Genomic DNA, 12998 nt, shown 5'->3' with positions numbered 1-12998 from the left:
TTGGTAAACTCTGCTAACCGAATCTCCCGGGTTCGCTGCGGTGACAAGTGCGGGGGAGAGGACGTCGGATGCCGCGATACCCTTGTCGATCTCCCTGCTGTTTGTGACCGCGCGGAAAACCTGGGGTGCATAGGGGTCTGCGGGGAAAACTGTTTGAAAAGCAGGTGCCATTTCGTAATCACGGCCATATTGGTGATGCATACTCAGACGCGCAGCTGATTGAATATCCATGGATGAGGAAGTAGCTGCCAGCATTCAAATGCATGCCGAAGTTGGGCTCTGAAAATTCCTCAGCAGGACAGCGCTGGTTTTGCGGCCGTTGCTTTGGGCCAACTACGAAGACTGCGGGATTCGGCTCTGTTGATGGAAACATGACAGATATGCCCAGAATCGTGGAACTCAAAGGGCGCCACGTCAGCATTTACTAGAGACGTCTTGATACAGGCCTTGAGCGGAGTCGACTCCGGCGTACCCAACATGATAGAAGGTGGTCGGACAAGGACACTAGAAATTGAAGGACGGACCATCCGTTCACTCATCATAAATCGCTGAAGCGAACATGGGACCAAGAGGACAATATCAAGAAATAGCATGTGCTCCCGCATCGGTAGCTCCCGGACTTCCCCCATCATGTGGGGGACGGCGCCCGACGATACCTCAAGTGGCAATTTTCGCTGCTCCGAACACTCTGCGAATGTGACCAACCGTAAACAACATGTTTCATGGACCATGCGGATCTCGCATGTCCAGTATTCCGTCTGCCGAAGGTCGCGACATCGATTGCGTGTTCCATGTGACAAATTGAGAGTTCTGGCTCTTGACCGACGAGAATTCAACGCTGGCATCTACCAAATGAACCATGGTCCAATTCAAGATCGCCATTCCCAGCCAAGCTTTAAGGGTGCAATGCAACTGAAGAGCCTCCCGCTCACCCTATGATCCCTCGTTGACACGGGCGATGGGCGCTCGAATTTCGGGCACGTCGGGTGCGTTTGCTTGGCATATTCGGAAAGTTGGTCGGATTTCGTGACCGTGGACCGTCCGTCTTCAATTAGACTATCGCGTTCGGAATTTCATTCCCGTATTCGGATCAAGTGAGCGTGGATTTGCTCGTGTAATCTCCGCAAGACCACCGCACGCGCAGCAGACGTGCTCACCCAATCGGACGGTGTTTGACTGCCGGTGCGACGGAATTAAATTGGCGGCACGAAGCGTGCCGAAGATTGGGTTTGAACTCCTTTCGCCATACGCTAGTCTCTTTCGTTATGTATCGCATTTCGTCCCGTCAAGTTCTAGTTTCGGGGCCTCCTGCATGTACAACAGAGTATCATGTCGCAGATAGGATCAAATCATGTGATTGAAGCACTAGGGAATCACAGTTCAAGATTTGAGAATTGTCCAGTTGATTTGAATCATAGATCAGCTTTGCTTTGTACTAGGACGAAACGTAAAGCTCTATACACAGCAAACCCAATTATGCCCAAGTGGGCCTGGGTTCGACAGACGCCTCAGTACTCTGTGGACCGTCCATTAAGGCTTGAGAAGGAAACAGCAAAGAGACAAAAAAGAAATCAGGCATTAACTATGAACTGCCAAATAACCAAGAGCAAAAGCGTATCAAGACGAGATGAATGAAATGTCCGTGACAGTTGTGGTGTTTGTAAATGTGTGATGATATGGTATACTTGAATTGAAATGGGAACGAGGGCATCCTCGGGATGGTATCATTGGTTTGTGCCCCTTTGTCTGCCGCAGCAGTAAGTTGCCCGGGGGTTTTCTCTTGTTTTCTTTTTCCGTGTTCCGTTTTTGCGCCGTTCAATCACCCACTTGGTTTTGTTGAAGGATAAAGGAAAAGAACTAGCCGCCCTGTCGTCTGGTAAATCCTGGCCACGTACAAAGTAAAATCGTCGCTCGTTCAAACGGGGGCGGACTTGACGTCGCCCTCGAGAGGTTGAGGTTGAGGAGAATCGGTTTCGGGCTGCTCCCTCTTCTTCTTGCCCAGGCGTTCGCACCATTCCTCAGCACTGACAATGGTGCCATCAAGGACACCGCTAACCTGGAACATCATGTCGAGACCCTCCTTGGCGAGAACCAGGACACGATGGGCACCTTCACGCATCGCCTCCTCTTGTGCCTCGGCGCCAGTCTTATCGCCCTGTTGCTTTTCAAGGGCGCTGGCGTAGCGGAAGCGTTGTGGGAGCGTGGTCAGATGGCGATGGACCAGGAGACGCGCGTTCTCGGGGAGAGCACCACCGGCATACTTGGAGACGGTCTCAATGCAATTCTTCAAGGTCTTCAGGATATCACCCTTGAGGCCACTGATCTGGCCCGCCAACTGGGCACGCTTTTGATACTCCGCTGCCTCGGTATCACTGTCGGTCATGGCGTGGTCGCCGTCGCCGTTCTCACCCTGGCTCTCAGATCGACCAGCTTTCTCATACTGCTCGAGAACCGTCTTGAGATTATTGATGACACCACCAAGATGGCCGTTAGCCCACCGCAACCAGCTCAAGCAGTACTTTAGACTCCGAAGACTTTCTTCACTCATGGCTATACTGAGACCAGACGTAGACATGATGAGTCGAGATTGCCATGCAGTGTTAGAACTGTTGGGCCTCTCAGCCTTCTCGTCTTCAGTGTAAGCGGGTGAGCGGGAGTCGTCGTACGCGGGCAGCGTGTCGATGGTGCTCGCTCTGGAGAGTCGGCGGTCATGCTTGAACACGTAGGGGTCTCGTGGAGTGTCGATATCAGGCATGACGTTCGTTTGCGAATCGGCCAAGTGCCTAGCCAAGTCGCCTCCAGTATCGACCTTGCGTCTCTTGTGAGACCCTCCGTCAGCGGCTTCCAAGTCTGTGGATTGGTGTCGCCGATTCGCCCCCAGCCACCAACGAACACCAGTCTCAATACCCGTCTTCCGACTAATATTCCCAGCGACGTTTGTGATTGGCGTCATATATCCTTCAACGTATTCGGCGCTGGTCTTGAATCGAGGAGAGAAGGTCTTTCCATTGTTGTAGAGTCCGGCGGTATTCTTGATGGTGTTGGCGATCAGAGGATGAGATGTCGTCAAAAGCGATAGGAGGGGCTCTTCGGCGGATGTTTGCGAGCTCGCTTGCGGGTTCGAAGTAATGGAGATCGCCGGAGAGCCCACTGGCAACGGGGTATGGTATGGTTGTGGTGAGTTGATGGAGTGATCATCACCTATTAATGCCGTCAGCAAGTTACAGTAATCACAAACAGGTCGCTAATCTCATACCAGCTTTCAGATCGCCCAGCGCTTCAGCAGCCATTCGCACATCCGGGTCCTCGAGAAGAACGCTACGTTCTCGTGTGTCGTAGTATCGATCTGGTGATGCGGCACTCATAGGAGTATTGTTGCTTAGGTCGAGGTCCATTCTCGCTGTAGTGTTGGCAGGTTGAGCATGACTGGGGGTGTAGTAGGTGGTGAGGGGGTTGAGGCTCGGCCAGTGCGTCAAAGGAACGGTTGTCGTCGAGGCTCGCGTAAGAGCAGGTGGAGGTTGTTGTGGTTGCGGTTTTTGGCGACGATGTTTGGCTTCGAGGGACTGCGCCGAAGGTGGTGGTGGTGGTGGTGGTGGAGGAGCAAAGCGCGGGGGCGGGGGACCTGTTACAGACGACAGAGATGGGAGGTTGTGGCCGACGTTATCATTATGTTTGGCGGCGGGAAGGATGGGTGCAAGCTCGGTAGTCGGAGCGTCGGGAAACCTCAGCAAGTTGGGATCGTGGGACTGGGCATGCGCATAGCTCGGAGGAGCATATGAGGGCAGCTGGGACGGGAGGTGTGTCGGGTCGTAGCGAGCGTGAGAGAGAATGTGCTTGGTCTTGGAAGATGAAGGCTCTGCTGGAGAGGAAGCGGCGGTAGTTGAAGAGGTGCCGGCAGCTGAGATGGTGGTAGCGGCAGGAGAAAAAGTAGTAGCGTGAGGGCGAGGACGAGAGTGCGTGTGAGGGTGGTGGTCGTGGTGGTGGTTGTGCGTGTGCGTAGTGGGCGGAGGAGGGACAGACGAGGAAGATGGCGGCAGCTGGCGGTCGCCAGAGTTGGGCCCGTGCAGCATGTGATTTTGGCTCATGCTCATGCTCATGCTCTGGCTCAGACTCTTGTCCATCTCGCAAAGTATATTCGGACGGCGCGTCGAATATTTTGGCGGGGAGGGGTCAGCGGAGAAGAGCCTGCAGGCTAGGCTGGGCTGGCCGGACTCTGCTCAGGTTCCCCCAGCTGGAAAATTCCCCAGGCGGCAGAGAAGGGAGAAGGAAAAGACTCGAGAAGCAGGCCGAGGAGGAGGACCAGGAGCGAGACCGGCGCGCGGGTGTCTCAGCGGTCAACTCTGGACTGGCATGAGTGGAGATGCGACTTGCCCGGCGCCGTTTGTTTGATTGAGATTGTTGAGGAATTCTTTTTTTTTCGCAAGCCTCTGTCTTGCTCGCTGCGTCCTTCTGCCCTCGAGGTAAAGTTGCAACGTGCTTGCAGCAGACACACAGGCTTTGGCTTCGACGTGGAGTGGAGGGCGTGTGCAGATTGGGCAGCGGCGGGACGGGTCAGATTTGAAGCGAGGGAGAGAAGAAGGGGTGACGGTGGCTGCGGGCGGCGCGACAGAGGTTCATGTAGTACGGTTTGGGTGAAGTGGCGAAGGATAATTCACACGACGGAGGGGATTCCCACGCGGACAAGGGAGGGCGGCAGGACCTGGAGATGGATGGAGGGTCGGGGTACAGCCGCCGAACAACTGGAGCCTCCTGTCTGTCTGGTGTCTGGAGGAGCCCGACTGTCGATGTGAGTGTGATGGCGAATATGGCGGATGCTTGCTTGGGTGCTTGCTTAGTTGCTTGCTTAGTTGCTTGCTTGAGATGCCTTTTGCCCTTGATGGATGGATGGGATGTGTGGACGGTTCGGGATGGCTGGTTGGTGGTAGTGATGGTTGGTGGTGGTGGTGGTGGTCGGGATGGGGGTGGGAAGGAAGAGTCCGTCCGTCGAGTAGCGCCAGATTTGGGACGTGTGAACAGTTGGCGTTGGTTTAGATTATGGTGTAGTGTTGATGCTTTCCCCAGGTCCAGATGGGACGGAGATGGCGATGATGGGTGTATCCGTCTGTCTGTCTGCCTGTCTGTCGGCCTGTCTCTCTCTGGGTGTCCTGCTGGTGGTGGTGTGTCTCTGGTGACTGGTCTCTGTTCCTGCGGTTGTGTCTGGTCTGTGGTGTGTGGTGGGCGCGCGCGGGCGGGAAACAAGGTCGGTGCCGTCCTGGCTTGCACGATGTATGTACAAGCAGAGGAGACCAACACGAAAGAGGGAGGGATGACGGGTTGACTCGATGATGATTGATGGATAGCTGATGGATCTGACCTGGTAACCCGGCCCTGGCCCTCGGCCTGCTGTTGATTGACTGATTGATTGAATTGCCCTTGAAGGCGACGGGGGTCAGAGGGGAACGGCCGCAGCCCAGGTGCACCAACCCGGCGGATATGGAGCAGGAGCAGGAGCAGGAGCAGGAGCAGGCGCGACGACACACTCATCCATGGATGGAAAACGAGGCAAGTGCCCCCCAAGGCAGTCGAAAGCGAGGGCAGGCGCGATAGTGGGACCACCTGCTGCCTTCCTTCTGTCCCGGGTAGGCACCAACAACGCACTAAAGACCGGCTGCCGGGAAGGCGCCATTTTAGGTAGGACGGGACTGCCCCAACACGAACCAACTGCATCGGTGACCGCACTGCAAGGCAAGAGGCGGGGAGCATGAAAAGGCACACCACGACACTGAGGTAGGTGCGAGGGTGCTTGATACCGTAGTCGCTGCTTCCTTCGTTTTGACACGAGCGACGACGAGGTTGCCTATTTTACGCATGAATACGATACGATACGATACGGCCAACTCTCCTCTCCGGTATGCAGTCCATCTCAGTTCCACGACTGCAACATCTGCAACACCCATATGAGGGTGACATTCTTCCGGTATTCTGCCCGCCTCTCGTCTGCCCGGCTGTTTGATTCATCACTCTATCCTCGGTGGGGGTGATAACACGCCTCCAGAGGGCGGAACCAGTCAGACTCTCAGACTCAGACTCAGAGAATTCATCAGCACCCTGCCCTCTCTCAGATCGACCTCCTCCATATGCCCACATTCCAGCACTTACAGCCTCCGAGTGATGGTGATGGGGGTCCCAAACCTGCCCCCAGCACATCCAATCAACTGCCAACTACCCGTCCACGTTCCCCTTTGTGGACAGGTCAGCCGCCCTCCATCTGCAGTCTTGCGTCCCGTCCGCATCGCTGGTGCAGCAGCAGCGGCAGCAGCAGCAACATCAACCGTAGAACCAGCAGCTGTCCATCTCGCTGGGAGCCTGCAGGGTCCGAGGCACCGGCTGGCTGCTGTCCTACCTACTAGGTACCTACCTACCTAGTGGTTGTTTCTGCCCACTGAGGTGACATGACAAGCTCGCCCGACGAGGTCGCAGACATAGCCGACGACGTTGGGGTGGGAGTCGGTTACACCAAGAAACAAATTCAAACTCGGGGAGTCAGCTTGTTGTCAGGACTAAGAACCCAGTCCATCCGTCAGACAGGCGGCAAACCCCCATCTCCCCAAAACCTAACCTTGCCTCGCGTTGCAGCTGACAGATGATTACTCCCTAGGGCGGGCGGCGCTGAGTGCTGAGTGCTGAACAGCAGCGCTGAGCGACACGTTGGTGGCCCAACGTCTGTCTCCAAAAGTCTCACCCAGTCTCAGTCTCACGATGCGCCGACAACTCTGGCCTGACGGCTGCAGACCGCATCTTTGTGCGTCGACCACCCGCATGAATTATTTGCTTCTTCCTCGGTCAACACGATAATGTGTCTAGCCGCTTACCTACGCCCCCTCAAGGCACATGCACGCGCGCCCACCAGGAGAATAGGGGCGGAAAACTTTGGAATAATGGCGATGCCCATTTGCTGCTGCTGTTGATCGCTTGAATCCTTCTGCAAGTCTCCTACCTACCATTATTTTTTTTCAACCGCTGCTATCAGCGCACCGCAGGGAAGTACCTCGTTGAGGGAGTGCCCTGACATAGGTCGGGCTGGTTGGTACATGGTCTCAGGGGTGAAGAGAAGATCAGAGCCAAAGTTGGGGAAGCACGTGTCAGACCTCTTCGGGGCCGTCATCACATGCATCTGACTGGACGGGATGAACAAGTCTCTTAGCATGTGCAGCAATGGCGCTGTTAGTGCTCCCATATATTGCCCACGGCGCCGCCTAACACTTGTCCCCGTCAATCGTCACGGGACACCAACGGTCGCCCAGCCGGCATTCGGCCCCAGACGCAAAAGAGGCCAGCGCGTCTGTTGATTGGTCTTTTTCCTGCCTCTCGCTACGTCACCCCGGGCACGGACGCCTTCTTTCCATGTGAAAGCGTAAAAAAATGGACGGAAGGACCATCCACCAGACAGGACACCCACGCCATGTTGAGACTTGGAGACAGCCTGACTTTCATGCTTTTTTTTTTTTTTCTTCTCATCGTTCCCCTTGTCTTCCTTCACCCGTCCCTATTGTTCCCTTGGACTGTCTGATGTTTCCCCCAAGCCATGGTGTCTCGATCCCTCGTACCGACACCGGATCGCAACACGCAATATCACGTGCGAAAGACTTGGAGTTGGAGAAATGGAGAAGGGGGGCCAGATGACCATCAACTGACCATGCAATTTTGTCAAGATCCGCCCAAGGGTCCAGTCGGTTCTCGCTGACGTCCCGAACACTGACTATTTTCCATGGATTTTCCATGCCTACCTTATTCCTCCCAAATGCAAAATGCCATCTCCGCCGGCTTCCGCTAGCAAGAGTCGCCTTCACGCAACCCACCCATTGCCTTCGGTTTCGCTGGGAGCCCGCCACTGGCTTATTTCTCGTGAACCACTGACGGCCCTGACCTGACCCTGCGGTTCCTTGCCAGGTCACAAGTGTGGGGAACTGATTGGCACCACACGATACAGATAGACACGATACACGCATGCACATGCATATCCGGACACACTCCGGCTTCGATAGAGGCCACCATCAGCGGAGCGTCGGAGACAACGGAACTCGGGGGTCGGAGCCAGCACTTTCCCACGAGCCATGGCCCGTGGCAGAAGACCTGCTTGAGGTGTCCGACCACCTCTGCCAAGAGTCCCTGGTATTGCATGTGTTTGGAAACAAGCTCCCCCATTTCCAAGGCCTCCTGCCCGCCGCCCTCATCCCACCGCTCTCGCCATCCGGCTTCTGCTCAGTGTTCGGTTCGGTTGTTCGACTGCAATGCGCGACTCAGGCGCATCTGCTACCCGCTATTCCTGACTAGTTTTCCGGCACGGTTTTTGGCCATGTGACGACATCTCAGACCCGAACAAGTGGATCGGCCGCGTTTCCCATCAGAGCACGAGCTCCCAAAATGCTCATCCTCCCGACTTTCACAAGATAAACTCGCAGGTTGGCTCCGGCTCAAGATTGGGGGGCGTCTGACTCTGCATGGCTGGATAATAATGATGATGAGGGAGGGGGGTGTGATGCCCATGGCAGCCTCTATTGAAGTATACCGCAGTACTCCTGCAAAAAGTGCGGCACACATACACACACATGGATAGCAGCCAACATCTTAGATCTGCCAGCGGGCCGGGCGTCGCCCGCCGCAACCTTCCCCTTGCCTTGTGGCTGTCAGGAGGATATTGCATGAGGGTTTACACAAGAGGCCAGCCGCAGAAACTCAAGCAGGACCCTTCTGCTAGGTCCAAACCAAAAGGCAGAAGGGCACCTGTCAGCGGAGCTCCAGCCTTCAGCTCGTGAGCCTCGGCGTCAGGAACTGGCTAAAAGCCGCATTCCATGCATGGAAGCCGCGCTTGTGATAGAACCTTTCTGGCCGTACAGGTTGGTTTCTTGCGACGGGTCATCTGGCAGCTGTCTGTCGCAGAGAGGCAACACCTCGTCGTCGGCAAATCATGTCAAGGGAAAACATAAGCGGCAAAAAGGCGAATACGAAAATTCAGGCGTAGTATGTCTGGCCCCTCTGACACCGCCCAAGCAACAGTCGCATTTTTTGCCCGAAAGCAAGAAATACGGTACGCGGGCAGTTCTTATGGAACCAATTAGTTTTCCTCTACGCGTCTCGAAATCGCAGTTATCACATCAACGACGACACGACTGATCCCAGCAGAATGCCAGTCCAATCGTGGTTTGAATAATGCGCTGCACTGTCTAATGGACGCGGTGAAGAAGAGAAGAAAAAAACAAGCAATGGCCGTGAGGAAAATTTTGGGTTGTAGGCCAGCCGGCTGCCCCACAGTCCGGTCAAAGCACGTGATCTAGCACTTTCAGCTGCCTCCGCAAGATTACCTAAGGCAACCGCCCGACTTCTGCCTGCTTACGCCACAGACATGCGCCTCAGCGACAGCAGCCACGTATTGCCCAAGACGTAAGGCTGTCATTGCATGGCCCGTGCACCGTACCTTCCAAGGAGACATCGTGGTTTCAATGTCGCCGGCCTCCTGCGCGCGGTCACCACGACACGACCCGCGAATTGATGACACCTTGCCAACCACTGCCTCTCCCAACGTCTTGACACATCGCCGAGCTGCTTCGTTGAACGAATTGCATGATAAGAGTCTTTCTTCTGCCGTAGTTCGTCTGGCCAGCGTGCCAATTGACATCCACCGCCTCTTTCCGCGACTGCCCCTCGATCCGTCCCCCGCCTTGGCATCACACCCACCATGGCTTCCGCCGTCTTTTTTCTCGACTTGAAGGGCAAGGTGCGCATGGCGAAGCTGGCTTGCATGCTGATGGACCAAAATATGCTGACGAGACATGCGACAGACCCTCCTTGCCCGAAACTATCGCGGCGACATTCCCATGTCAGCTGTCGAGAAGTTCCCTATCCTTCTTAGTGAAGCCGAAGAAGAATCATCGGCTGTGCCTCCATGCTTCTCCCACGAGGGCATCAACGTACGTATAGATGCCCACGGCCTAGTCTTTCCGAAGTTCGACTGACCAAGGACCGCCAGTATCTCTACATCCGCCACAACAACCTCTACCTCCTCGCCCTCACGAAACGAAACACGAACGCCGCCGAGATCCTCCTCTTCCTTCACAAGATCGTCGAAGTCTTCACAGAATACTTCAAGGCCCTCGAGGAGGAATCCATCCGCGACAACTTTGTCATCATCTACGAACTGCTCGACGAGATGATGGACTTCGGCTACCCCCAGACCACGGAATCCAAGATCCTGCAGGAGTACATCACCCAGGAGTCGCACAAGCTCGAGATCCAGGCCCGCCCGCCCATCGCCGTTACCAACGCCGTCTCTTGGCGTTCCGAGGGTATCCGCTACCGCAAGAACGAGGTCTTCCTCGACGTCGTCGAGTCCCTGAACCTGCTCGTCAGCGCCAACGGCAACGTCCTCCGATCCGAAATCCTCGGCGCGATCAAGATGAAGTGCTACCTCTCCGGCATGCCCGAGCTGCGCCTCGGCCTCAATGACAAGGTCATGTTCGAGACGACAGGCCGCACGACGCGCGGCAAGGCCATCGAGATGGAGGACGTCAAGTTCCACCAGTGCGTGCGCCTCTCACGTTTCGAGAACGACAGGACAATCTCCTTTATCCCGCCCGACGGCGAGTTCGAGCTCATGAGCTACCGTCTCAACACCCAGGTGAAGCCCCTGATCTGGGTCGAGTGTGTCGTCGAGAGCCACAGCGGATCGCGTATCGAGTACATGCTCAAGGCAAAGGCCCAGTTCAAGCGGAGGAGTACGGCAAACAATGTCGAAATTATCGTACCCGTGCCCGACGATGCCGATACCCCGCGCTTCAGGACCAACATCGGTGCTGTCCACTATGCCCCTGAGCAGAGCGCCATTGTGTGGAAGATTAAACAGTTCGGTGGCAACAAGGAATTCTTGATGAGGGCAGAACTCGGTCTCCCATCTGTCAGAGGCGACGACGAGCACGGCGGTGGTATGACTGGCGGTTTCGGTGGCAGTATGGGTGGTGTTGGCGCTCCCGGCAAGGGCGCGAAGAGGCCGATCCAGGTCAAGTTTGAGATCCCCTATTTCACGACAAGTGGTATTCAAGTGCGGTACCTCAAGATTACAGAGCCCAAGGTACGTTTACTCCCATTCCCCTCCGTCCATTGCACACAACTAACCATACATAGTTGCAATATCCCTCGTTGCCATGGGTCAGATACATCACTCAATCAGGAGACATAGCCGTGAGACTGCCCGACGCGGTGTAAGACACAACGTCGAGGATTTGATTTGCGGTTTGGAAAGGGGGTCGTTAATTACAACCCAAGCCATTTTACTGAGCGAAAAGGTGGATTGGGTCATGCATCTTCGATTGCTGGACGATGGTAGACACGTCGGAGGCTCACGCAAGGACCCTGAGTAAAGGGTCGCCATGACCAGGAGTCTATAGAACAGGAGGGACGCATGATGTTGGAGGCATGAAATATATCAAGTTCTGAAATGTGAATGCTATGACCCTGAGATGGAAACCCAGATTTGGTAATCGCCAATCGCTCTGTGCGCCTAGGATGTGAGTGTACTGCCGTTGAGTGTACCCATATTGAGTAAAGAAAGGTCATCAAGTCGTGATAGATGTATTTGCAACGATGCTGAATCTCCCTGCGCCAACAATTTCCCGCCCTCGTTCACTCAACGATCAATTTCCCATGCTCTTCGAAGTTATCGATGTCATCCAAGGTTGACCCGTAAGGGTTGAACGGATCACAACACACCTGCACCAGGACTCCTCGAACGGGGCCCGTGGGTGGAGGGTCTGCCAATCTCTGATATTAGCCTCGTCTGGTTTGAATTCCTATGGAACGCGAGACAACCTACCGGCACGATGATGCCGTTGGCCTGCCCAGCAATGACCATTGAACAAACCGCCACTGAATGCGTCGTCCGCGTGCCTTGGCCTTGTGGTGAGAGCGATCAAAGCAAGTATGATCGGTAAACAGCCACCTAGACCTGTCGATCTCGGACCCGATGAACCTAGAGCTGCGTAGGTCGGCGGCAGAAGGTTGGGTATCCATGAGGGGTTCTGCCCCGCGACGTGCCGATACGTATCACTGCAACCATGGATACGAGTTGCCCCTGGATCATGACTATCTCGAGAGAACTCGAGTGGAAACCAACGGTTATCCACACCCATCTCTCCAACAGTCGTCACATCGACGTCTGCGTAGAGGCAGGGGAGGAAACGCCAACAGTTGAAGACGCTAAATGTGCTATGTTCTTCGAGGGGTCCGGTACCCCAGTACCTCTGCCCGTCATCAGTGGTCATGTCCACAGGACCCCATATGGCTCCCTCCAGCCCGGGGCTTTCACGATACCAACTGAAGCCTTCGCCTGCTAGACTGATTGATCCGTTGCTGTATCGCCATATCTTGCCGGGCGTCTCAGGTCCGTAGCTTTGGGATGTGTTTGGTGGAAGCGGGTTCCCCCATCGATCTACGTTTGGAACGGCACCATTTCCTTCTTCGATGAATGACAGTTCGTTGACGGCAAAGACAAAGCTCAATTGTGTCTGGGCTGGTGCTTTTCCCTTCTTACTACTGCTTTCTTTCGGCTTCGGTCTCTTCTCGCTCTTTCTGCCCTGTCGATGGGACCTCTGTCGTTGTCAGCCTTGGAATGTCTGTTCAAAAGAGCTTGCGTCCTACCGGTAAGAAGAAAGACATCTTCGTCGCAGTGTAGTTCGCAGACTCTCGTACGTTGGATCAAGCTATGTAGGAGAAGGTGTGGATGGACCCTTGGGGCTGAGTATAAGCCGTTCGACAGCCGCGACTGCCACGCGATATGTTGGCTGATCTGATCAGAAATGACAGAGAAAGATTGCCTTCGCCTCTTATGCAACCATCACACTTAAGGGCCCGAACCAGGCTGCGTTTGCCCAAAGCAACAGCCTGGCATACCTCGTTCAGGCCAGCTTGAACAACGTCGTCGACCGCCTCGACGGTATTTCGTCTGATTGGAGGCTGCTCGGAGTCAA

The 12998-nt window shown here is 55.1% G+C and overlaps 2 protein-coding genes across 2 annotated transcripts; one reads left to right on the top strand and one right to left on the bottom strand.

The window, feature by feature from the left end:
* Positions 1-1915: 1915 nt before the first annotated feature.
* Positions 1916-4121, bottom strand: ccg-8 (Clock-controlled protein 8; the record flags this gene model as incomplete). Its single annotated transcript, XM_037319254.1, has 2 exons — positions 1916-3201; positions 3257-4121. 2 exons carry the CDS (start codon positions 4119-4121, stop codon positions 1916-1918), a joined length of 2151 nt encoding a protein of 716 aa, XP_037181743.1.
* Positions 4122-9715: 5594 nt separating this feature from the next.
* On the top strand, positions 9716-11238 carry apm1 (AP-1 complex subunit mu-1; the record flags this gene model as incomplete). The annotated part of the gene is made up of 4 exons (XM_037319253.1): positions 9716-9754; positions 9819-9947; positions 10007-11104; positions 11158-11238. 4 exons carry the CDS (start codon positions 9716-9718, stop codon positions 11236-11238), a joined length of 1347 nt encoding a protein of 448 aa, XP_037181752.1.
* Positions 11239-12998: the final 1760 nt, after the last annotated feature.

Source organism: Colletotrichum aenigma (genome assembly GCF_013390185.1).
Source record: "Colletotrichum aenigma strain Cg56 chromosome Unknown KSG_Cg56_contig03, whole genome shotgun sequence".
Lineage (NCBI taxonomy): Eukaryota > Fungi > Ascomycota > Sordariomycetes > Glomerellales > Glomerellaceae > Colletotrichum > Colletotrichum aenigma.
This window is presented reverse-complemented; position numbering and strand designations above follow the sequence as displayed.